This window comes from Musa acuminata, chromosome BXJ1-8, assembly GCF_036884655.1.
Source record: "Musa acuminata AAA Group cultivar baxijiao chromosome BXJ1-8, Cavendish_Baxijiao_AAA, whole genome shotgun sequence".
NCBI lineage: Eukaryota > Viridiplantae > Streptophyta > Magnoliopsida > Zingiberales > Musaceae > Musa > Musa acuminata.
This window is the reverse complement of record NC_088334.1, coordinates 11,357,865-11,385,070: the sequence shown is the minus strand read 5'-3', so window position 1 is coordinate 11,385,070 and position 27,206 is coordinate 11,357,865. Positions and strand designations below refer to the sequence as shown.

The 27,206-nt window shown below is 39.2% G+C and overlaps 2 protein-coding genes and 1 long non-coding RNA gene across 3 annotated transcripts; all 3 read right to left on the bottom strand.

Moving 5' to 3' along the window:
- Positions 1-8,262: 8,262 nt before the first annotated feature.
- Positions 8,263-9,137, bottom strand: LOC135589009 (uncharacterized). Its single transcript, XR_010476569.1, has 4 exons — positions 9,033-9,137; positions 8,796-8,888; positions 8,637-8,669; positions 8,263-8,528 (listed from the first exon to the last, which is right to left on the bottom strand). It is a non-coding gene; the product is annotated as an uncharacterized LOC135589009 (long non-coding RNA).
- Positions 9,138-10,730: 1,593 nt separating this feature from the next.
- On the bottom strand, positions 10,731-14,032 carry LOC135587521 (uncharacterized). Its single transcript, XM_065079043.1, has 4 exons — positions 13,702-14,032; positions 12,971-13,617; positions 11,358-11,558; positions 10,731-10,935 (listed from the first exon to the last, which is right to left on the bottom strand). Exons 1-4 carry the CDS (start codon positions 13,925-13,927, stop codon positions 10,891-10,893), a joined length of 1,119 nt encoding a protein of 372 aa, XP_064935115.1. The 5' UTR covers positions 13,928-14,032; the 3' UTR covers positions 10,731-10,890.
- An 11,815-nt stretch (positions 14,033-25,847) lies between these two features.
- Positions 25,848-26,670, bottom strand: LOC103994459 (RING-H2 finger protein ATL80-like). Its single transcript, XM_009414797.3, has one exon. The coding sequence runs from the start codon at positions 26,592-26,594 to the stop codon at positions 26,019-26,021; it is 576 nt and encodes a 191-aa protein (XP_009413072.2). The 5' UTR covers positions 26,595-26,670; the 3' UTR covers positions 25,848-26,018.
- Between the last annotated feature and the right edge of the window lie 536 nt (positions 26,671-27,206).

Sequence of the window (27,206 nt, the reverse complement as noted above, 5' to 3'; positions counted from 1 at the left end):
GACTATGCATGACCTCCTGTCCAGGCATACAGCAATATACATTCATATCAATAGCAATAGATACCCCAAGCTGTAAAAGCAAAATAGGTAAGTGCCACTGGCACAATATTCTTATTTAAAATATATAGACCATGACAAGAAAACAAAAACGTTCCTGTAAACTTCTAAACTACAGTAGAAATTTTCAAAGGCTGGACTTAAAATCTTTTAGAAGGAAACAGATCTCCTTAATTCGTTCAGGTAATATCTCAGGCCACTGTCAGATCCCATATGCACTCAAGAGGTACTAACAATCATTAAAGACCTCCCAAGACAATTTCATGAACCAAATGAGAGCCAAATGAAATGTTGTATTGTGTATATAAATGTACAAGAAGGATCTTTAAACACTACCCGAAGATCAAGAAGTCCCTTCGGTATTTGTACAAAATTTTCAGCAACTATAAGCTAAAATTGAGATACATTGCTTTGTTTGTGTTGTGCAATAAATCATATCATATATTCATAAAATGATTTCAGTAAAATATCTATCACAAAGATGGAGCAGACACCTTCATCACCTAAATGCCCAGGGATATGATTAATAAGAAGTCGGTCTTCAAGAGGAAGGAAGAAAAATGCTGCTCTCAATGCTCGACCCTGACATGAATGCCATGTCCTCTCTTGGATAGTGAGTAAAATGTGCAACATCAGGAGTTCCATAATGAAACATAATTTGCATTTATATTCTGGTGAAAATAATTATGACTTTTTATAATTCTCAATGACGACAAAAGATGTATGTAGCCGATCTCAAATAGTTGAAATTTATGATCCTGTTGTTATTATTGTTGTTGTAGTTATATTATGATTGAAACAACTAGAAGCATAATAAAATTTCTCAAATAAAACGCCAAGTTTCTCAATATAACTTCTTTTGGATCATATATAACATTTTGAGATAAAAGACATGATTAAAATGTGAATTTTGAACAGTACGTATGTGAAGGATATATCACCAAGCAGATTGCAAAAGGTAATCTAAGATAAACGTTCACCTTTAAGACAAGATCAAGCCAGCAAGTTTCTGTTGCTATATCCAGATAACCATAAGGCATTCCAGCCTTGGATACACTTCAGTAATCAGTTAAAACTTAGGCATCCATCAGTACCTTAGGCAACTGAGAGTAAAATGTAGAGAACCTTACAATAACAGAACACAGTGATGACAGAATACAGAAGAGATGAGTCAGAAGATAATGAGTAACAGGTCATCTGAAATCTTGCCTGGTTTTTCACACAGCAATTAGTAATTAATTCTGAATTGTAAAGCACACTAAATGCTGGTTTAGCTTTTTATCTTTTGATAGAGTTCTAGATGTACCATGGCACACAACAATAAAAGTCTGAAGTAAGCACATGTGTCTGTTAACTCCTTAAGGTTTCCAACTTGGTTTCTATCCAAGACTCAGTGCTGATGCTATAAGTACTCATAAAATCATGGAATCAACCACTGTAAGTATTTTACCGAGATCTCTGTGAACTGAGCTTGTGACAAAATTCTGTATTGGGAATATCCAATATTTTCTATTAAACATTGACTGGTTCAAGCTAAATCAGCTCTTTTTTATTGGGAAGATCCGGATGGACTCGAGTTGGCAAGCTAAGAAATCAGGGAGAATTACAGAAATAGATTAGAAGAGATCTAAAAAATGAAACCTTACATCGAGGCTTTGAGAGTGGATATTAATGAGTTCCAATTATTTTTCAATCGATTTCAGTGGAAAATGACATGATTTTCAGATAGTTTTGGCAAATTAAAGTTGTGGGGTTACACTAGTTGAAGTCAGTCCATTTTAGTTGTAACATATTGGCTTTAGTCAGCACATCAAAAAAAAAAAACCATTGCTTTGACCAAAAACTAAAGCCAACATAAAATGTGAACAGTGAAGTTACATAATTCAAATATACTTCTAGAGTTCATCTCAATGTGCGACTTTGAAGTTTTCCATTGCACGTAGAGAATTCCTATAGCCAAACTTCAAATATAGTTCTAGAGCTCATCTTAATGTGCAGACTGTGAAGTTCTCAGTTGCTCGTAGAGAATTCCTATAGCCAAAGGAACTTTTGACTCTTCTAGCAGTCATCTAGGCTTCCTCACTTGTCAATGAGCATACTTCTGGTCCTATCAAGCAAGCATCTGTTAGAACCCTTGCAGATTTTAAACTTGGGGTTGATCTCTTTAGGGGATCGGCCTCCTTGGAACTCTATAGGGGTTCCTCCCTCCAAGTTGCTGCTCAAAGACTGCAGAAAAGATTCATCTATTGCTTATGAAAAGAGGTGGAATACATGACTATTTATAGGGCTTCTAAACCCTAACTCATAATAGGACTCTTACTTAAGACTCCTACTTCTAACCAACTCCTAATAGGACTCCTACTCAAGACTCCTATTTCTAACCAACTCCTAATAGGACTCCTACTCAAGACTCCTATTCCTTTACAACTCCCTATTCTTCTCTAAGAAATAACCTCCTAACCCTAGCCGGCCTCTTCACCTCTTTAATAGGGGTCGGCTTAGGTAGGTTTTACATGAATGTCCATCTCAATTAGGACTCTCCTAGCTAGAGTCCTAACAGACCCGTCCTCTTCAAATCAGTCTTGTCCTCGAGGCTGACGATTCATGAATTTTGGGAATTTGATCTTCAAGTCGTCATAGTTCTCCCAAGTGGCATTTTCTATTGGTAGGCTCGCCCACTGTATTAGCACTTCATTAGTGGGTCGTCGTCGTCGAGTCACGATCCGTCGATCAATAATGGCACTTGGCTGGGTCTATAGTTCTCTTTGGGTAGTTATATTTGGTGGGTGGCTTTGGGCCGTCTCCAAGCACCTATTTAAAACTTTCGTCTGGCTGTTTGTTTGTGGGTGATATGTCGTACTCCTTTTCAATTTAGTACCCTGCATATGGAATAACTTTGTCCAAAATTTGCTCGTGAAGATGCAAGTAGAATTTATCATAAGCACAATGCGTCCCTTATAGTGTAATTTTTTTGAGTCTCAATTGTAATGAGCCACGGAGCTTAGTGCTTCCTCCAAATTTTTTATAATCTTACTATTCTCTGAATCTTTCTGCCATTCCATCTTAATATCCGCAAGGAAGTCGCTGGTCGGAAGTGAAACGGCCGAAACTTCAGCTTGCTCGGGTAGTTGCGAAAGCGCATCTGCAAGAATATTCTTTTTCCCCTTTTTGTAAGTTATTTCATAATCAAATCCAAGAAGTTTCGTTACGCATTTTTGCTGCTCAGGGGATGATATCTTTCGCTCCAAAAAGTACTTAAGGCTTTTATGGTTGGTTTTAATTTGAAATCGTCGACCAATCAAGTAGGGTCTCCACCTTGTTGGTGCGCGCATAATGGCAAGCATCTCCTTATCATATATTGACTTATTTTGATGAGATGGAGATAATGTCTTGCTAGTGTATGTGAGTGGTCGACCATCTTGCATGAGAATGGCTCTAATTCCGACTCCAGATGCGTCGGCCTCAATAATGAAGGGTCGGTTGAAATCTGGTAGTGTTAGCACCGGCGTCGTCGTCATGACTGCCTTAAGTTTGTCGAAGGCAGCGGAGGCTCTGTCCGACCATTGGAAGACATCTTTTTTCAGTAAGGAAGTAAGTGGTGCACTGATCTCTCCATAGTTTTTCACGAACTTGTAGTAGAAGCCTGTTAAACCCAGAAAGCCATGTAGCAATTTTATGTTCTTCGGGGTCAGCCATTTTTGTATTGCTCCAATTTTGAAGGGGTCTACTGTCACACCTTCCTCTGATATGATATGCGCAAGATATTCCACCTTCTTTTGAAGAAAGCAAAAAATTCATAGTGGTTGTTGTGTGTTCAAAAGGTGGTTTTCGGTATGTCATCTTCGCATACTCGTATTTGATGATACCCGGATCGAAGGTCCAGCTTTGTGAAGATTTGTGCTCCCTTTCATCTAGCAACTCATCTACTACTGGAATAGGGTATTTATCCTTGATGGTTATGTCATTGAGAGCTTGGTAATCAACACATAATCGCCATATTCCATCCTTCTTTCGTATGAGGAGCACCGGTGAAGAGTAGGGGCTGCAACATGGCCGAATAACTCCTGTTTTGAGCATCTCTTTTACAATCCTTTCTATTTCATCCTTCTGAAGATGTGGATACTGATATGACTGAGCATTTGTTGGAGATTTGCTTGAAAGAATCGTTATACAATGATCATGACGACGGGTAAGAGGTAGGTTATGCGGTTCATCAAATATATCTAAAAATTCAGCAAGCAAAGGAAGTAGATTTGGATCTTCAAATTTTGTTGGCTCTCCCTTAGTTTGCTGCTCAAGTTATACCAAAAAGCTGTTGTATGCTTTATGCAAAACCTTCTCCATTTGTTGTGTGCAAATCATTATTATGTCGCCCCTACGTTTCCCGTGCAATGTCACCTGTTTCTCCTTACTGTAAAATTTCATAATTAGTTTCATAAAATTCCAGGAAATATCACCTAATGTCGTCAACCATTTAATTCTGAGCATGGCCTCATGATTGTTAAGAGGGAGAAGGAAGAAATCTGTAATTATCTCTTGGTCCTGCAGCAATAGTTTCTCCCGTGGGCACCTACGATCACAATTCAAAATCCGTCCATCGGTGACCTTAACATCAAACCAGCAGCGATTCTCGATAGGTAATGCTATCCGAACAACAAGCTTACTATTTAGGAAGTTAGTAGTACTGCCTGTGTAGATAAGAACAGTGATCGGTTGTTGTTTGAGAAGGCCTCCAACTTTCATCATTCGCGGGTTTGAGTAGCCGGCTGGTACGTGTACTGTAACGTCAGTCGATTGTGGCTCTTCCTCCGCATCTTCTTTATGTTCAAGGTTCTCTTCTGAATGTTCAATGACCTCTTCTTCTATTGGTTCAATCATAAGAAGTCTCCCTTTACTACAGCGATGCTTATGGCTCCACGGCTCGTCACAATGCCAACATAACCCCTTCGCAGATCGCTCCCGAAGTTCTTCTCTTGTTAACCTTTTCGGTGCAAGGACTCGGTTGATAGTAGGGGGGGCTGAGGGCTTCAATATTATTGGTTGAGGAGTGACCCTAGTCCTCCGAGCTTCATGGTTAAATTGCTCCTCTTGATGTCGTGCGAAAGAGATGGCTGCCATAAGCGTATATGGTTGTCGCGCTTTAACTTCTCCTCGGATCTCCGGCTTTAAGTCCTCAATAGCTGTTTTTGAGACCAATCACGAGTTTGATTAGATAGTCTTTCAAACCTGGTTTAGTACTCTTGAATGGTGGAGGTTTGTCGGATCTTTGCTAGTTGTCCATCAATATTCTCGTAATCAGTTGGTCTGAAGCGAATCAACAGTCCTTCTTTGAATTGTCGCCATGAAAGGACTCCATAATATGTTCAAACCAGTCAAACCACTGTATAGCATCCCCTTCAAGATGTATAGCTGCAATTTTCACCATAGATACATCCGCGGTTTTGTGGTACCGAAAATATCGCTCCGCGCGAGATCCAACCAATCGGGTCTCCTTCTTCCCATCTAGGGAAGTCCACTCTCATGCATGGATAGTTGGGGTCAGTCATATAGCCTCCCCTCCCTTGGAAGTCATCTCTTCGGGCTTGGTGTGATTGGGCAAAGCTCTCTCCTTGATATGATTTCTTCGGGCTTAGTGGTCGGCCCAATCTGAGTTCGGTAAAGAGCGTCCGAATCTTATCCTCCATTCGCGCCTCCAAGGCTTCGAATTTAGCATTGATTGCCTCAGATGCCATAGTATATACCCCCAAATCTATGATGTTAAGATCTCTCTTTTGTTGTTGGGTTAAAGACATGTATAGGTTGAGAGAAATGATGATTGAAAGGGTTGGTTGATTGGTGGATGTAGGCTGCGGTTTAGGCTTATTTTGTGGCTGTTTTGGGTGCAATTTGAGGGTGTGGTTTGGCAGAGTTTTAGGGTTATGGATGAAAGTTTTGGATCTGTGGTAGATGATAGCAAAGGTTTGACAGAAATCCGTGGAAGTTGCAGCAAGTATGTGCTGTCTTGTAAGAGTAGAATTATCGTCGAAGAAACAACGATCTCTCAACGTAATTTTCACCAAAAACTTGAGAGAATTGAGGAGGGAATTGATAGCAAAATCACAGTTTATATGACAGCAAGGATGTCTAATTTAATCAAGAAAATTTTGGCAGTATAACAGCAAGGAAATTGGTGCAAGTTGCGATTGTAGAATTCTCGTCGAGAAATTTCAGCGGGTTACGACGAAAATTTACAGCAACACAAAATCATTTTTTTTTAGATGAATTTCTTTATAGATCAATCTTAGATGGAAGCTAAGATAATCTATGAAGTGTATAAGAAATTTCATTCAAAAAAGATTGTAAATAGATGGGTTAAGGCAACAATATGCGGTTGAAATTTTCTGCAACATAGAATTTTAAGTATAACAGATTGGACGTAAAAGATCAGTGGTTTATATTGAGAATTTTTTGATGAAACCAAAGGGAATTCCACTGTTAGGAAGTGTCAAAGCTATCATAAAAATTTCGTAGAGATTTGGATAGAAACAACGTAGTATCAAGATATAAAAAACAGTGCTATGCGGTTGAAATTTTACAATGCAGATTTTCAAGTGTAGCAGATTAGACGTAAAAGATCAATGGTTTATATTGAGAATTTGTTGACAAAACTAAAGGAAAATCTGCTGTTAGGAAGTGTCAAAGATGTCATAAAAATTTCGTGGAAATTTGGATAGAAAAAACACAGTAGCAAGATCAAACAGATAGTGCTATGCAGTTAGAATTCTGCAATGTATATTTCGTCGTAGAGATGAAAAATTTGTGACGAAAGTTTATGCAGCAATATAGGAACAATTTTTTTGAGATTTTTGAATAAGGATAACTAAATTGCAGCAGCAGTAAGGTAGAAAACCAGAACCTGTTGCAATTCACGGGGAGATCAAAGGATGATCCGTGGTGGTGGAGATGACGGCGGAATTTGACGACGATCTTTTAAGCAATTGTGGGAATTACTTTGGGCGATTGTGGAGGGTTGATGGATGGCTATGGAAGGGCAGCGAGATGCCAAGAACGCTGCTCTTATACCATGTGTTAGAACCCTTGCAGATTCTAAACTTGGGGTTGATCTCTTTAGGGGATCGGCCTCCTTGGAACTCTATAGGGGTTCCTCCCTCCAAATTGCTGCTCAAAGGCTGCAGAAAAGATTCATCTATTGCTTAAGAAAAGAGAAGGAATACATGACTATTTATAGGGTTTCTAAACCCTAACTCATAATAGGACTCCTACTTAAGACTCTTACTTCTAACCAACTACTAATAGAACTCCTACTCAAGACTCTTATTCCCTTACAACTCTCAATTCTTCTCTAAGAAAAAACCTCCTACATGAATGCCCCTCTCAATTAGGACTCTCATAGCTAGAGTCATAACAGAATGTCCCTCTCAATTAGGACTCTCCTAGCTAGAGTCCTAATAGTTTTACATGAATGTCCCTCTCAATTAGGACTCTCCAAGCTAGAGTCCTAACAGTTGCTATTCAAAGGCTGCAGAAAAGATTCATCTATTGCTTATGAAAAGAGGTGGAATACATGACTATTTATAGAGCTTCTAAACCCTAACTCCTAATAGAACTCTTACTTAAGACTCATACTTCTAACCAACTCCTAATAGGACTCCTATTCAAGACTCCTACTTCTAACCAACTCCTAATAGGACTCCTACTCAAGGCTCCTATTCCTTTACAACTCCCTGTTCTTCTCTAAGAAATAACCTCCTAACCCTAGCCGGCCTCTTTACCTCTTTAATAGGGGTCGGCTTAGGTAGATTTTATATGAATGTCCCTCTCAATTAGGACTCTCCTAGCTAGAGTCCTAACAGCATCACATTAATAGTAGTCAAGATGCAGGACATTTGTAATTTTAAGACACCGTCATGTCACAAAATACTTGAGCTAGGTGACTTCATTTTGCAGGGTTAGGCCAGCTTCCAGCACATCTTGAATAAAGAAAAAATCACCATCACTAGTTTCCTTTGCATGAATAGCAACTATAGTTCCTGTTGGAAAGAAAATGATGAATCATGTGGATAATGGAATTTGCATAGTTCACATACATACTAGTAAGATAAGTTTTCTTTTCCTAAAGCATACAGAACCTTCAAATATATGATGTGGAACCTGTTATGACATATAAAAGATCGAGCACACTTCCCATGAGTTTCGCTCCTCCATTATCATCGTCTGATAAAATATGATCATCAGGCTGCACAAAATTATGAGAGTTTGCTAGAGGAACTTCAAATAAAATGGCAAAACAGAAGTTCAATCCAAGCAAAGATATATTTGTCAATATGGCTTGCACCAGGAATGGTGCTGTCGACTAAAATTTAACTCCTTACAGTATCCATCAAGAACAGTGTGCTTGAGTTTCGTATGATTGTAAATTGTTTAGACAATGATGCATTCTCTCTCTTATTCAATATCCTAAACTGTATTAACTGCAACAAAAAGATAAGTTGAGACTGAAAAACTAATATCATAAAATAATTCGTTTATGCTGAGATATATAGCCTAAAACAAAGATTCAAGAGAACCAAGATATCGACCTTATAAGGAAAGGCAGGACAGCCACATTGTACCTGCACACAGTCGCAAGAACATTACATCAAAAGATGGAAAAAAGAAAAAACGGAAAGCGATTCTCACCTCATGTACCCAACCTATCAAGAAAGAAGTCCACAAACGGTCAGTAATTAGAGAATCACCGCGGAGGTAGAGCTTCCGCTTGGGTACGAGAGAGTGAAGGGAATTCTTCATGTAGTACTGCTGTCTCTTGTACGGTTACCCGCGGATCTCACCTTTCGTCCAGCGATCGAACCAAGAAATCAAAGAAAAGAGTTTAACCCTAACTCAGAGGAGAATCGCCAAAATTTCACACGGAATAAAATGGACCGAATAGGGAAAAAACGAACGGGTCGAAAGATGGAGAAATCAGAGAGTACAAGATTCCTGTAGACGGATTGCTTCCTCCCGAAGAGCTTCGGGCTTCGCGGATCTCCAAGTCGACTTCCATGCCGAGGAGACGAAAGCCGAGAAGGTTTTCGAATTGGGAGCGTCGCGTTCCCGCTAGCCTGCGATCGGTTATTTATAGTGCGCGGAAGATCGCGGATCGGCTTGCTGGATAAAACACCGAATACGCTGTTACTCTGCTTGTAGATGTTCGACGCGTGGCCCAAGAGGCTGGGCGAACGTGAGCTAATTCTCCTACATCGGTTTGGGGGCTCGCCCTGAACGGTGGCGTTGGCGGTTCAAGGCGAGCCGACCCCGATGGCGAGGTTGTGAGATCACACGTACGAGATGAAACTGATCTATTATTATTCATCATCAAACTATTATGAACGGTGGAGATCACACTTGTGCCGACCGTCATGAGCTAATTTATGGTCAAACGAGCTTGATCTCCTTTGTATGAATTTTTTGGGCTTTTCTCAAACAATGCGGCTATTTTTATTTTTTTTAAGATGGTGCTCATATTCCATGCACTCTTGTAAATGTCGCTCATCATCATCTATCACTATCGTCTCACTTTCATCATTTTTCACCAAGGGGGATTACAATAAGCTTTTACGTTTTTTTGGGCTCGACAATCACTTGCTCACTTTCAGCCTTAGCATGCTCGACATCGACACTTACTCGCTTTTCATCACTATTGTTCATCCATTTTTATCCTTAATCAAATAATTAAATTTAAGTCACGAGGAGCTAGCAATGATGAGAACAACCGGTAAGAGCTATGGTAAATGTGGGGAGAGACGTTTTCCATAGTAAAGGTGATGACTATGCTAGGAATGCAAAATTATGAGTCAATTTGCAATGGTACTTAAGGCAATGGACCATATATAAAGGAAGAGGGAAGATAAGCTTCCGTCATGACCAATTCCTTCCTCTCAACCAAGATTGACAATCATAATACAATCATAATACAAGAAGGGCCTAATAGTCGACGGATAGAGACAGTGAATTGGTGACGATGATAAACAATATTTATGAAATTAACCTGCTTTTGATTAACAAAGTCCACGAATTATACTATCTCACTGTACTTGAAGTAGCAGATAAACCTCATTTGTGCAGCAGTGGCTAATTGTTTCTTGTGGTAAACAATCATCACATGCAAAACCACCGTAGTAAACTAGTATAGAATAACCTTGTTTTGTATTTTCTTATTTCTTCAGAAATAATTGGTATCTTTCAAGAATTTTGTAGAAGCTCAAAGATGATGAAACTATCAAGTGCCATGAGAATCCCCGTTGTTGCGGCCACTCACATTTCTGCCACAAGGAAGCTTATAACTCTTAAGTTCCAATTGATGAGAAACAGAAGAAATTCTATTTTACAATTCCTAAACTCCAAATGGAATGAGCTCCATAAATAAAATATAAGGAAACCAAGAGAAAAAAAAAAGTATTTAGGGTCATGTGTTGTCTACTCATAATAATTCTTATTAGGATGATTAATTTATGCCCCTTCCATTTTTTATTACCAAGAATGCATTAAGATAAGGTCTACTTTATTCTAATAAGAAATTGTGATAGTTAAGCAGCAGCATTCTACAGACAGCAGAGCAAAGTTTAAGAGGAGATAAACATCAGCAGCCTTTTCCATTCGGTTTCTATGGCTAAGCATTCAGAGGTTTCAGATACGAAAGCTGTGGATTTCATTTCAGAACTTGAACATAAGGCCATACGTACTGCAAGATTTGGTGAGTTACTTCTCAAACTATATAAATATAGTAAAATATATACAACCAAAACATTACAAGGAATAGGATATAAGAACAGACAACCTTGATGTTACAATTCAAATCTCCTTGGAAACTGCAGTTTCACGACCGATTGCTATCTCCTGCAACCAAAGTCCACAGAAGGTAAACAAGTTTATTGTAGGAACAAAAAAGATATATTTCATCTAAAATTTTGAACATGAAACATGTTGATAAACTGATAATAAATGAGACTGATGATAACCAAGAGAACATCACCTATTCTAGTGGTGTGTTTAAACTCCAAAATTCAAGCACACAAATAATTTAAATGATATATCTAAGATTCCTCATTTTTGTTTGATAGAGAACTCATGAGGTTCAAACATCATCATCCAGATGACACAGACCTGATCCAAGCCAGCAAAAGGAATCATGACACTTTGTTCATAATATATTAATAAAAACTGATGTATCGCACAGAAACAATCTAAATAGTTATCGCGCATTTCATTCCGGAAAGCAAGCAAAGTTGCATAAGAAATCTTGCAAGAGAATAACTTGCCTTCAGCATTCCATTATTAAGGAAGACACATCTGGATGTTATGGCATTTCCATGATCTAACAACCATCCGACTTCCCACCGAGTTTCACCATCTTTATTTTCACCAGACAAGGACCATAATTGCTTAGGCAGTGCTACTAGGCCATGAACTTCTCTAATTGTCTTGAATGGCAAATCCACAACAAGTTCATGGAAAATATCCTGCAAATGTGAAGCTCAGATTATATATTGATGAATTATATTGATGAATGACAGCGCTATAATAGCTGTCGTAAGTTAAGACTTAGTGTGTGTGCAATATTGCCAGACTAATCCTATCAAAATGTAGCTATATTGCTGTAATGCATGGCAATATCGAAACACATCGACATCCAAAAAAAGACCAGGGAACACTTTCAGCCTTCAACAAAGAAACATGCCCAGAATATACTTCAATGTCAACAATGCTTGCACAATCCAATCTGCAGTAGTGTAAATAGCCCATGTACTAAATGAAGTACAGGATTTGTCAATACATCTGCAATAAGATAGTCTACACTCAAAAGTAAAGCATATATTGTTCCAACAACTAGCATTTCTTTGCAGTAAAGTGCCAACATATGGGTGAAATCAGTTATCCAGCATCATCCAGAAACAATAACTGGATAGTATAGCATTACTGTTAACCGATTAAAATATACCCATTGCTGAAGGTCTCTTTCACATCATACCAAGGAGAGAAAATCGAGATCGGTAGAAATTAAGAAGAAATAATGTGTAAGAAGAAAAGGGCCTGCAGCCAGGAAACCAGTATTTTAACAGGAAAAACATATTGGACATCCTGCACAGAAACTAAGAGTCGTTGATTATTTATCTTTATCCAATACAGGATCAGATTCCCATCAGAATTCCTGCTAAGGTGTGAATTTCCGTAATGCACTTAGCCGGAACAGCAATTACAAACCCCAGTTTGCCCCTTTATAGACCAGTCAATTCAAGAATTTAAATAATGCACCAAAGACTCAAATTTTAGCTAGCAAACACAAGTCTGGTCCTTATTTACATTGTTGATGAGACTCTTAAATAATTTATTTAACTTCTAATAGAGCTCTTTGAAACCATAACAACCTATTTAAAACAAAACCTTTAAAGTACTAACAAATAAATCTTCACACCTTTTCTAGTTGATATTTTAACTGCAGTAGTTTTAGACCTAAAGGGAAACTTGGAGCATTGAACTTGATCGAAGACTTGGTTGGGCCTTATTTATGCTGGCTTTTCCCATCTAATCAGACCTAAGAGAAGGGTTCATCCATCACACATGAACCTTCATTTTATAGAAAACTATAAATATATATATTGTGGCATTTACAGGGTCAAATGATGGTCTCAAGAAAGAGGCAAGCATAATCATCAATTTACTAGTCTACTGTAAGGATCAATGCACGAAAGCCACACATTTTTTAAAATAGTTGCCAATATAAGAACTCACCAAGTTTTTCATTCAACAACAGGAAAGTTGCCATGGGTACAGGATAAACAAGTTGACAATATAAATGAAGGAACAAGGAGATAAAAAATAAAGTTGCCACTTAGCATAACAAATGTATGTAGACTCAAATAAAAGATATCACCTTGTGTTCACTCTGCAATCTAGCAATGGCTAAGGAAGTACCCTGCCAAACTCCAACCACCTCAGAGACATCCACCACTGCAGTGGTCGCGAACGCAGAGTCCCTAATGGCGCACCCACCTAGCAGCTCCCCATTCCGAAACGGCCCATCCCAGTGCTCTGAGAATACCCTTATCTTCTCCAACCACATCGCCCCTTCTTCCACCAGAACCACCTGAATCACCCTTATCCTGGCCTCCTTATCCCGAGGATCCACCAAGCAGTGCTCCAATTCAAGAACCTTCTGCCCACCCGGACTCTCCATTGGACAAACGGCAATGAAAGACCCGCTAGAATCATACGCAAACGCCGAGACCTGGTTGTCCTCCCCCCCGACGACCCTCTCCTCGACGCTGTACCTCGTGGCGGCATCGGCCTCGCATCCGACGGTGGGCAAAAGCTTAATCATCTTGTAGGTGAGCAAAAGGCCACCATGTTCGTCGGCGAGGGTCGGGCACTGGGTCTGCCAATCGAAGACCTGGACGCCCCACTCGCGGAAGGCCCCGGGGACGACGTTCTCCGGAAGCTCGACAGGCGCTCCTTCGGAAGTGAACTCGACGCCAAAGCCGTCCCATTCGCCGGACACTCTCCGCGCGAACTCGACCCAATCTGGAACCAAAAGAAAAGCACAAATTCAAACTACGAAGAACAAATTTGGATAAGAACCCGGAGGGCTAAGGAGGTAAATCGGACTGGATAGAGCCGTCGAAGTGGCGGCGGCGGTAGCCAGGGGATGAGAGTCGGTGACGATGGGACCGGCGGCGGAGTCAGAGGCTGACGGGGAGGGGAAGGAGAGGAGCCGGTGTGGTGGGTAGTTGCGATGGAATCGTAGTCTGGGGGTTTTGGAGGAGGAGACGGCGGCGGGGCTTGTGATGGGGGCTTTGGGTGGAGTGAAGACATGGGCGGCGAGAGAAGCCATCGCTTTCTACGCCGGCGTCTCGAGAAAGAGAGAGAGACGAAGGAATCAAGACGAAAATAAGAGTGAATAAACTGACCGGAGAGACTCCGATAGGCATCCAGTAAATGCAGCAGTTATTAGATTGGGATATGAGATTGGGCCTGATGAGGTCTAATTATAGGGTACCTATGTAATTTAGGTATCTCCAAGTATTTTTATTTTTATATTTTAAAAATTATATTGATATTTTTATAATTATAAAAACAAATTATTTAATTATATTTATTTTCGTACCGTAGACTGTACTAACATAAGATATTACACATGTAAAAAATAACACTAAAAAATATTTAAAAAATAATTTTATTATTCTCATCATTCAAAAGATATTAATTTTATAATAAGATAATTTCTATAAAAACTTTACTATCCTACCCTTCAACTTCGTTATCCTCCCGGAGAACCTATCCAATAGTGATTTTAGTGGCTATTCTCATCCCTTACATCATCTCATTTTTCTTACTTTTGCTATCCTCCTGAATGCCCTACCTAACGACGATGTCAGTGACAATTCTCATCTCCTGCACCATCTCATTTCTCCTGCTTCGCTATTCGTCACTATGTTATGAATTTAGTTGGTTTTGCCTGAGTCATGCGGCACATTTGCGTATCCGTCCGCAACTGTCAACCTTCCCGAAACATTCTATGGTCCTTTAGGACCTACAAAAGATAAAATGGGTTAAAAAAAACGTTTCATTTAGGAACCACATACAACTATTTCAGCAAACACTTTATAGCCAATGCAAATTACAAACATAGACTTTGCAAGCTCTGAACGATCACACAACAAAGGATCCAAGATAGTCCACTACATATTGAAATACCCACAAGTGCCAAAATGACATGAGCTTCATTTATAAGTCTAAAGTGGCCACCAAAGCTAACCAAAATAGAGTCGTCGAGCCTATGGCTAAACCTCTCCATGTTGTGTAAAGTATGAACAAAACCGAAAGACACGGACATAAATGAGCATTACATCAAACACCTCGTTTATAACTTTGTTCGTGATATTCTCCCTCACTTATTCCTTCAACATCCTCGTTGAAGTATTTGTAGACGCTGCATCACCTCGCCTTTGTTAAGTCTTCAATATTCTATTCTAGTTGCAACATGTCTCTTGACTCCCAACTACTCTTTGATATTGTTATTGAGTAGTCAAATTTTGATCTATCATGCTACTTCAACTCGTCAATGCTTCTACCTCTGGTGTGGGGTCGATCGAGTTATGTTGATTCTTGTTAATTATTATGGATCCTTCATATGAAGGAAAAATACCATTCTTGGTATGCGCTAGTCTCTTAAACGTCTCATGTCACTTGAACTGGATGGATGCTTGTTGAAGCTTTAACGAACATCACCTTGTAGCTTTTGAAGTTTCTGGGGTCTTTCCTCTGTAATTTGCCCATCAATTCCTCTTCCAATTAGTTGTCTCTTCCAAATAGGTTCACATCATTTCCATTTTCGATTTGCATTATGTTGAGAAATGAAACAAACAATCTACTCTCAATAGCACCGATCATCATTGGTGATGATTTGATAACTATTGTCTTCCATTAGGTTTCTTCGAAGGGTCTTTAAACTTGTGTAGAACTCCTTTGTTGGAAAAATAAGAGAATTAGGGTACTCGATTTCACATATTCTCTTAAAAGTTGAGAAGACAAATGTTACTTGGCTTCGTTCACCTTCTTGAGAGTTATACTCCATGCATCAAGCAGATTATTAGCCTTTGCCTACTCTTTGCTCACATCTCTGAAGCACCCGAAGTGTTTATACTCATTGCAATGAATTAGCTACTATGATTTACCTTTTCATTGCCATCGAACTTCAAGAATGCAAAAAGTTTTTACCCCAACTTAGAGCAAGTATCGAATCGGTCTCATTATCGTGATCTCATCACGATCCGATTCTTATTGCACAGATCTATGGACATCACAATATATTTTAGCAATAGGCAATATAAAGTGATAAAATGTCAAATATAATAATAAAAAAGACTACGTATCAAGTCACACGTGTTATCAATCATGTGATTGGCTTATAGGACACCTATGATTAGCAATCTTCCACTTGACCTAAAGCCAATCACCTATGTGTCTGATCCCATCAGACCCCTATGACGATCAAAGACAATTTGAGATAATGGCTTTGTTAGTGGATCTATACTATTATGTTTAGATGAAACTCTTTCCACTGCTACATCTCCTCAGGTCACGATCTCTCTAATAAGTTGAAACCTCCTCAGAATACTTTTGATGAGACTCGGGTTCCCTCATTTGAGCAATCATCGCGAAGTTGTCACAATATTAGAAAATCAGCTTTTCGCTTTTTATCGATTTTTATCGAACGTACGAAGATTTTCGAACTGACGTAGTTTTTATCCACTGTATTAATTCACCCCCCCTCTCTTAGTGTCTTTCTTGATCTTAACAACTCTCATTATTTTCTCGTGAAACACACAACACCCTTCGGTATGTACATTGAAGACCCACCAATGGATCTCTAGTGAGGATCGAGATCCAATCAACGTCTTAGTGTAACCTCAAGAGACTCAACCAATCACACTAAGCTTGAAAAGGTAGACAACTCTTGTAGATCATAACTCATTGTGATTCTCGTCCTGTTTAACCTCCGAACCATCATGACCTCGAGGGACTCGACTAACCACGATATTCGGTTAAGTCATCACCATCGTTACAAGATAAGTCTAATTCGATGATATGACATCGAGGGACTCGACCGGTGATATCTCTATGTTGTAAGCAAGATCTCGAATCGCAATATAGGTGAGCCTCGAGGGACTCGACCAACTCAACCTACGTTGAGAATCGATTTCTCCCCATAACGATGGAAGGCCACGTGGATCAATCTACTTGTCTCATGCTTATCGACTTAATATTATCGTAAGAGGAGATTTTGATTCGGTCTCCTAATATGATGTGTCACGCACATACATATTTAATATATATTTACATCGCATGTATATATATATATATATATATATATATATATATATATATATATATATATATATATATATATATATATATATATATATATATATATATATATATATATATATATATATATATAGTATATGTATAATCAATCACGCATCACACGAGCAATCACACAAGATGATTGTAGACCATAGCCTAATGTGATTTAGCCCGAAAGTATCTCTCAATAGTGAGAGAGGGTGCAGTCCAGATTTGAAAACTACAATAAAAAATGCATCAATCACGCAAAAAAATAATTCTACGCGATTCAACAACACACGCAGTTTAAAAAATAAATCGTCGCATGAAACAACCTAGCTCCGATATCACTTTTGAAAAACCTGAGTAAAGCATCACATGCACAGCAGAATAATAGAAAAACAAAATTCTCAAAGTTTTAAAAGAAAATTGTTTCTCATCGTCGTGCAAAGATTGATGTGCATATGCCCACAAAATCAAAAATTGCACGTATGTGAAAAATATGTTAACTAAGGAGATTGTATATCCCTGAAAACTTGCATATTTGTATGAGAGGATAAAGGAGGTCAACTATCTTTCTCTCTAGCGGTGATCCACACGACAGATGCGGCGACGACGCTCCTCAAATCATTGCATGATCTTTCTCTCCCCGCATACCATGTAATCAAGAAGGGGTCGACCCTTCTTACTGTCCTTACACCCCAAACTGGGGCTATCAGCTAAGGAGAATAGGAGGTGGCAGCCAAAAAGGGTCTAGCCTATGCCCCTTTGGTTCTCTCCTATTTATAAAGGTCATTGTCAACATAACCCTAATGAATCTTGCCTTATTATGTTCTAGATCTCCATCCAACTATCCAAGCCTAGTTGATTAATGGATCTCGACCCAATAATCTCTCATTGGCTCTTATTTACAAGATCCAATAATTCAAGGGCTTATTGAATATCCAATAAAATAGGGACTTTATTGGATATTTTATATCTGAACCCTTACTCATCGCATTACTTATCATATTTGTGTGGCCCTCTAGGCCCAATATCGAGCTGATCATGAGTCATACCTGTCAGAACTCCTTTTGACTTAGTGAATTATCATAAGCTCTTATCTCTTATAATAATTCACTCAAATTATCGTAAGCGTATACCACTACGTCGTAGTCTCCAAACGATACGGGGGAATCCAATCCATTAGACATATCTGTCCTCAATTACCATTTTTTATAGTCTCTCATCTATCTAATATCCTAGAGACTGTATATCGGGCATGGTGTTATCAGGCTTATATGGAATCTATTTGAGTCTTGCTCTAATCAGATTCTCTTAGAAAACTCTTTCTCTCTCAATCCGAATGAACCTATCCAGAGAGTTACATGAGCAAAAGTAAAAATGATGTTCCTCTCATGACACCAAGAGTGGATGATCCTCTAACGACACTCAATTGCTCTTGTAAAGTTGGCTGCCTCTCTCAATAACCGGCTGTGCTATAACCAGAACTTTCAAACATATAAGTCTAATATCAAAAAATGGAATACTCATACAGGATATCCTTGGTATTTCAAGTCTAAGGACCAGATACATAACTGGAATGACGTAATCATTATTTGACAATGAGGTATCATTAATCATCCAGCATTTCATGAGCGGATCAATCAGTAAACTCATTCTCTAATGAGCACCAGCACTATATCCCCAGTGTTCCCACATGAGTAGCTATAAGACCAACTACCTCGACGGGTATATAACATACATACTGGTATATTTGGTTATCTCAATATCCCTCCTGAGTATCCTATGACTATGATTATATAGGGTTTGTGTTTAAAGATTAATTGATCTCGTTATCATGATCTCATCATAATCTGATTCTCATTGTACAGATCTATGTATATCACAGTATATGCAATAGGCAACATAAAGTGAGAAAAATACTAATAAATAATAATAAACAAAAAAAGTGTGTATCATGTCACACATATCATCACTCACGTGATTGGCCTGCAGGGCACCTATGACTAACAGTAGCTCCCCGTTGCACCCCTCAAGGCCTAGTTAGTAACATGCTAAACTTATTGCACACGTCAGCCTCCTATGAGCATTTCATTTTCATACCGAAGAAAAAGTTTCAATGCTCTATGGTGTCGAGTTTCGATCGCATTAGGATGGCCACGAATATTCCATCGTCCGCATACAAACCCTTGCATGAGTATCAAATTCTTTAAGTTGGCAATTCCCCTTACTTTTGTGAGTTTTACAATAACTCTTTTGGTCGCTGAGCAACCCATCCCATTTTCCATAGTCTCATTATTTACCAAGCACCTCACTTACCTTGAGCACCATTAAATTTGGTTACCAACGTCAAGTTATAGCTCGAACTCAGCTATCTCAACCTTTGTGTACTACGCATTCTTCTAGCTCGCTTGTCCTCGTGGTGCCTCTCGCGCAAAAGGTTGGCCATTCCTCTGAATGTCAATCTTGGATGCTCACTCCTCTGAGCGATTCTATTCCCTACATCTATATGCCCGTTTCCCCCAAACGGTCATGCGTGTTGTTTGCTCTCAACGTAGCCCCGTTAGGTCCCCTACGTTTGCATGCCAAGTGTTTCTAAGTGTGCTTGTCCCACGCTGATACCAAATGTCATAAACTTAATTGGTTTTACGTATGTCATACGACACCCTTGCATGTTTATTCGCAAAAGTCAACCTCCCTGAAACCTTCTATGATTCCTTAAGGTCTACAAAAGAGAAAACAAGTTAGAGAAAGCATTTCACTCGGGATTCACAAATAACCATTTCAAAAAACACTTTATAGCCAATGCAAATTACAAACATAGATTTTGTAAACTTTGAACGATTACACAACAAAGGATCCAAGATGGTCCACTACAGATTTAAATACCCACATGACAAACTTCATTTACAAGCCTAAAGCGACCACCAAAACCAACCAAAATGGGGCTGCTAAGCCTATAGCCAGCTCTCTTCATTCAGTGCAAAACATGAACAAAATCAAAAGACACATATATGCATGAGCATTACATCAAACACCCCGTTTACAGTTTTATCCATGACAGTTGGGTAGGCTAGGCTATCCGAGAGAATAGCAAAGCCAGAGGAAAGGATAGCAAAGTAGGAGAAATGGGATAGTGTAGGAGGTGAGGATCGCCACTAACATCACCATTGGATAGGCCATCCGAGAGGATAGCAAAACCAAAGCTGAAGATAACGAAGCAAGAGAAATAAGACAATGCAAGAGATAAGGATAGCCACTGACACCGCTATTGGGTAAGTTGTCCGAGGAGATAATGAAGTTGAATAGGAGGATGATGAAACTTTGACAAGAATTATCCTTCTATGAAATTAATATCTTTTAGACGATAGAATAGTAAAATTATTTTTTTATCCCTTTTTTAAGTATCATTTTCACACGAGGAGAAATAAAATTAAATATTTTACTTTAGTAACTATAAAAATATCAATATAATTCTTTTTGAGTGTAGGGATCGAAATGCTAAAGATAGCTAACTAAAAGGGATAATATATAATTAGCCTAACTGATGATGAAATAAAAATAGTTCATGAACAGATTGGAATCTGAATTTAAACCAGCCTGCTTGAGCTTAATTGGGCTCAATCAAGCCTTGATTGCTTTTCCTTGCTTCTCATCCTCAAAACAAAACAGATTGTGTTGATAAGGATGGTCCGATATAATATAATATATAGAATAATTTAAAAACTAAGATGTTAATCTTTATTAAAAATATTGATTGACATATGTTTAATCAAACAAGTTAATATTAATTGTTTCTAGGAGCAGCAGCAACAACAATAATAATAAAACTATAGATCTAATCCATGTTTCTATCTCCTCAATCTAATGATGCAAAAAAGAAAGTCAAATGTCTTGTCTCATGCTGATACGCCAGTACTGCATTGGTTGATGGCATTCCTCTCTGAGGAATCATTCCAAGTAAATGATGGAAGTCACTCATTCTACCTACATGAGGTGATGTGCAAATCCTCTGTGTTCTCCTTTTGCATCTTCTAGTCTCTCTTCATGCTTGATTTTATTTCACATTGTGCCTTTGTGCTCTCAAATTCTCCATCTATATATAATGGTTTGTCAATTTCCTTGTAGAAGAGTAATGTTATATGATCACTAAGTACTGATTCAGATCCCTGTGCATGATCCTACTCCAATTATCTGCAGAAATTTTCTTGAATTGCTTCACAATATTAGGTTGCAATTCTTGAGAAGCTTGAAATATTCCTATAGCAGAGGCAGTCTTGCTACTGATCAGTCTGCTCATGCAGAGGCATAGAACAAGAATACATTAATATGGAGAATCCATTTTATGCAAAACTAATTTGTAGTGTTGGGATGGGGCATATGAAATATAATTCCACTAATTTTAAGGAAAATTTGCTTCTAGAATGGTGTATCAAGCATAACATAAGCAATTGAAGCTTGTGCTGGATCCAACACTGAGCTTGTCCTTATTCCTGCTACCCTATCTAGTCTTTTCCAATGGTATTTTACTGTCTTACATCATTAATTTGGTTTTAGGCTGCTGCTACTGACTGCTTGATTCTGCTAGTTAAATTACGCTATATGGTTTATCATCTTCTTCTGCATACATTCTTCCCATTTTATGCAACACAAAATTGCAGTATTGGCAGAAGGCAAGTGTAATTTGACTCAATGATAGGGAAGATGTGCTTCATCAACAAGTCAATCAATGTATGCACGTAATACCACACTTTCTATTTCATCAAAGGATAAAAGAAAGATCAAGCCAAAGCTTCTAGCTTCTGGGTTCTAGATATACTTTTTTCTAATTACAATATCAGTATATGCACATATCAGAGTGTTTATTTATATCCTCTGTTCCAATGTATTGCACTTCTGCTCAACACATGGTAATATCATTTACTTGATCTTTGTTTTCTACTGTTTGTCACAGCATGTACTGTGATGATGGTGAAATATGTAAATAGCCAAGTTGTTCAGGTACAAATGTAAAGCATGAAATGGTGGAGCTAAAATTGAAACTGAAACCAACAATGCTGTGGCTGCCATGCCTGATGCTCTTCCTCATGGTCTTCACTTGGAAGAAGGCATCAAAGATGATCCTGACATGGAGATCAAGGTAATGGAGGACCAGGATCAGTAGCTTCCTTGTGAAGAAAAAGGGTAGCTAATTCATACATGCACAGGTGAACAGTGGATCAAGTTACTTTTTTTTTTTTTCTTCATTGCCCTCAGGATGATTCACAAAATATATGCATAAGAAGCAGGATCAGATGATGCAAACCCAACAACAATGGGATTGTAGTGGTTTGATCTCCAAAAGATGGTAAGATACACAAAAATATTTCAAATGACCTTTTGGATGCTTCCAGGAACCAAGCATCTCACTTTACAAGTGGGATTGATTCACCAACAAAATCCAGAAGACATGAGGTCATTAGAGAAGAACAAGAAGATTAATCAACTTGACAACATACTTAAAAGCATACATAAATGGTCATGATAGTCAAGGACATGCTTGGTGGAGGCAAAGATAAGCAGTAGGTCCTAGTAAACCAGTAGATGACAAAAGTGGATGTCCCAGAGAGTTGGAAGGTGGACTGGTGATGCCAAGAGGAACTTATAGCACTTCTGCTTTGGCCTAAAGTGATGTTACCAACCTTATAAAGTCTTCAAGGGAATTGATTTAGGGAAAGTGAGCATCATCCTAGGTGTCAATTATGTTTATTGCTGAAAGTTGGCCAGAGTTGGACTAAGACATGGACTAGCGGCAAGTTGTTCCTAGGACCTAACAAAATGATGATTTTAAAATAAAAATAAACTTAGTTTTACTCTAGTCAACACTTAAATTTACCTAAACTATTGGCTCTTTTCTTTATGGGCTTAATCATTTACCTGATTGGCATAAACAGCAACAGGATACAAATTATGACCTCTTGCTTTCAATTTTGATCAAGTATTCCTTCCTGTCCTCTGATAATAAATCCTGATTCAGTACCATTCAGAAAGCCACCAACACCATGACAAGAATGGTGGAACCATTAAAGTTTGATGGTTGCCATTAAGATGGTTGGTAAAGGCAGGCATGTAACCCTACACGAGAGTTGGTTTGTTCGAAAAGTTTCTGTCATGCTTTTATGGAGCTAAGGACAATTGAATCTTCTATCATTGAACTTGAAAAATCATGATATTTCATGGATTTGCAAATGACCAAATGCAAGAGTGTGCAACTGCAAACATACATGAATTCATGCAGCAAATGATCTACGTTTAATCAGAGAATGATGTTAAACGATGATAACAAGCCATAATAATGGATACTGTTTGAAAACAATATCCCTAATCAAACAAAAAGCAATAAGATCTCTTTTGCCGTTAATAATGAGGCTTTCTCATGTCTTCCTTATCTCCTCATTACTAATCATAACTGGGTTACCTTGTACAGGTCTTGTTTATGTAGGGATAAATTTCGTTTGTATATGTCTATAATACCAGGATTCCTTATTCTGACAATGATAAGATTTCGACCAGCAGTAGACTCAAGCGACCAATTCTGTAATGGAATCTTATCCAAAGATCAAGCACAGCTAATAAAGTTATGAAGTCCTTTTCCCTCTTGGTAACAAAGACAAGTTCTAGCTCTGGTTGGTTCTCTCTGGTAGCATTATGGCACGATAAATTTGTACACTTTGTCATCCAAGTACCATGTCCACAAGGAACTCAAGCTCGTCAAATTTTGATTTCTTACCATGCTCCATCTTTACAATTTTTGATTGAATTCTCTTGGGTTCCTATTGGGCTTCATTCTTCACAAACTTCAAGTCGATCAAAATCCTCAGACTCGCCTAGATTTGAGGATCGCAAGTTCATCCAAAAACTTTCACTTCAATTTTCTTCTCCAATAAATTCATTTTCACTACTTGCGAACATTGATATATAAGATTGGTAGTAGTGGAACAGTGGTCAAGATTCAAGTGGTATTTGCCCACATACTCCACATGGCTGGATCCAATAGAAAGAAGTGACAAGAGACCAACAAGTAGGACCAGTCAAAAAGTAGGCTTAATATGCCCAAAAAGCCATAGACCACTAAATGTGGGAAACTAGAGTACTACCGCAAGATGGAGCCAGGGAAATATTAGAACTTTTCTTCTATTTGTTTCTTTCTTATCATTATTATATATATGCACATTACAAGGTTAAAGAAAACTAACCAGCTTGTTTAACCAGTCAAACAATTTTAGTGTTTTAAGAATAGGTTTATTTTTAGATAAGGTAAAACTATTTGGTGTCCTGAAATAATTCTTCCCTATCCTTTTAACAAAAAAGATGTAGAATTGATTATCCAGATTAAGAAAATCTAATCTGAAACAAAGTATTTTTCGCTCCAAAAACAAAGTAGCTGCAATCTTATGGGATTTCATATCTTGATTTGTCATTTCTTAAATTAAAAATTTTAACTAAAGGAATGTACCTTTTTTCTTTATCCTGGTCTCTTTTTTTCACTTTCAGGTAACTGTATATATATGTAAAGACTAAAGACAAATGGTGGCTGAGGATTAGAACCCTCATTGACCTTTGCCACATGTCATACAGACGCTGATAAGCTAAACAATGAAGCTTGACTGATTACCTACTTTGGCCTAACTGCAACTAACATTCAACTTTCCAACTGAAGTTTAATTCAACACTCTTTGGTGAGTCATTGCAACCCACAAAAGAGATGGGTGCAGCCAAGATGTTTGGAAAAGCAAGTCATGCTTTCAGTGTGAGTTACAAAACTGTTTTGTCACACTTTTCATGGATTGCTCCAGAAGCAAATACAACTTGTGTTCTCATCAGATTGCGGAAACAACCAAATCCAAAAAGTGAGTTATTCCAACAAGCATGAGTATATAATATATATAGCACCAGCCCGTTCTAATTAATCCACATAAGACCAGGCCAACCTATGTGCATTAATATGCTAAACTTGACAACCCTTTGATCTTTTGCCAACAGAATTAGCACCTTACTTACTTGCATTTACATGAAAAGATCTATCACAAAAGTTTACTCCCCTCCATAGGGATGTCAGTTGGAAATCCTCTACAGAGAATCTGATTCTAAATGCCCATCTTTCTCAAATACTGATCTAAGATTAATCCCAGACACTCTTAATGTAGAGAATTGCATTGACCACTTGTATAAACTGCAAGCTGAATGCCAAAAGCAAACCACAGTCATGTTATTCCAATTTAAAGTATTATGAGAAGAGTGGATTTTTTTTTTTTTTTTTGTATCTGAGACATTCATTTCACTCAAATCCAGCAAAATAAATTAAAAAAATAAATAACTTTGAGTTAGGGTTTAGATTACCCTCTGTTTATGCACTGCTATATGATTTTTTTTTTTTTTTGGTGGCTTGTAATGAGGAGGGCACCCCCTTCACCTGCTCCAACCTCCAAACTTCCAAGTACATAAACAGCTATACATGGTAACTTGAGTCAGAAGACCAGTAAGTAGGTCCCAAACACTGCCCTACTACAATTACTACTCCCACTAAAACATACCAAACTGCATGTGCCTCTCTTGATGAACAATGCATGCCCTTTACTCTCCTTGTTCCCCTCTCACTTTACTCCTATAAGTTGTACTCTATCAAAAGGGCTTCACTGAGGAACTTTCTAATTGGCTCCTTATTCCTTTCTTTGATAGATTTTCTTAAACAAAATTCCACCACCCAAATACAATGGTGGAGAAGGAGTTGCCTTTCTCATTCAGAACTGGAAGAGGGAATCAAAGGGCTGAAAAAAAAAATCTATCTTTCTGGGTTTTTCTACTAAAGAAAACCATTTTTTAACTACAATCAGCATTTAAAAGGGGAGACAGATCCCAGATGCTTCACCAAAAGTGACTTTTTATCATTCTTTGGTTTGAATTCTACACTATTATACAACCCTAAGGCACCATACTACAAACACATGGCGGTCTAGTCCACCGCCCAGTCCAAACCCTAAGCAGAGAAATTGCATCTTGTTTACTTGACAAGTTGCAGAAAAGGAGAGGAGGACTCAGGGGAGGAACCTATTGGCATCGCCGTCCTCTCGAGCCTTGGCCACTTCCTCAGCTGCCGCTGTGGCGGCGACCGCAGCAGCGTCGCTGGAGCTGGCACCGCACCTCTGGCACCGCGACGGCTGGGCGGCATCGGCGGCGACGACAAGGACGCGGCGGCAGGAGGGGCAGCTCGAGTGGGACACGAGCCACGTGTCGACGCACCCGACGTGAAACCCGTGCCCGCACTGCGGCAGGATGCGGATCTCGTCCCCCTCCGCGAACTCCGCCAGGCAGATGGGGCACTCAGCGAGCCTCCCGCCCGCCGCTGTGGCGGCGCCGTAAGACACCTTGGGCAGCGCCCTGAGCGCCTTCTTCTTGAGCCCCTTGCTCGGCGGCGCGGGCCGTGCCCCGGGGGAGGCCCGCCGGAGCCAGGCGCAGCGCGCCACGAGGGCGAGCCCGACGACGCAGATCAGGGCGCAGAGCAGCGCCGCCAGTATCACCACCACGTCGGAGTCCACCGACAGCGGCTCCGGAGGCTCCGCAACGGGAAGCAAGCCGGAGCTCGTCTGCAAGATTCTCGCCGATGGAGGCATTGCCTTGTCGACCACAGAGAGAGAGAGAGAGAGAGAGAGAGAGAGAGAGAGAGAAGGGGGGGGAGGGAAGACTCGGAATCAGCAATCTTAGACGCCCTTTCACATCCATATATAACACACAGACTAAAACTACTTGACGGAAAAGCCCCTCGATCTTTAACGAAATTACCAGCATGTACAAACACGGCTTTGACGTAAAAGACCCTAAACTTTTGCTATAATTACATACATATAAGAATTCGTGCTTATGTATAATTATTAACATTGTTTCATCATAGATAGTTCAACGGTCTAAAGACCAGCAGATCCGAAGAGAATTATTGACTCCCATGATGATGAGGCGAACTAACGTGGATAAAAGATTGTTCTTTGGAAGTGTAATGTGGGGCCGGCGACATGATGGCTGAGTTCATGTGCCGCCAAGGCGGGTAAAGGCGTGGGTGGTGGACGGCGGCGTTGCCGGTGGCATGATTTGGTTGGGCCAGAGTAACGTGGTTAAGTGCCATGGATTTTAGTGCCTCGTGCTGCCTTGTTCCAATCCGTCTCTACAATGCATTGCCGGGTTGATGATATATATGACTCTACCAAATGAGTTGCATGTACGACAACTCG

Bases quoted from the DNA above. Each gene is read 5' to 3' on its own strand.
- LOC135587521 (XM_065079043.1), bottom strand. From the start codon at position 13,927: ATGGCTTCTCTCGCCGCCCATGTCTTCACTCCACCCAAAGCCCCCATC. The intron at 13,618-13,701 runs GTCCGATTTACC...TTTTGGTTCCAG, and splicing joins CACTTCGACGGCTCTATCCA to ATTGGGTCGAGTTCGCGCGG. The intron at 11,559-12,970 runs GTGATATCTTTT...TCACATTTGCAG, and splicing joins GATTGCAGAGTGAACACAAG to GATATTTTCCATGAACTTGT.
- LOC103994459 (XM_009414797.3), bottom strand. From the start codon at position 26,594: ATGCCTCCATCGGCGAGAATCTTGCAGACGAGCTCCGGCTTGCTTCCC.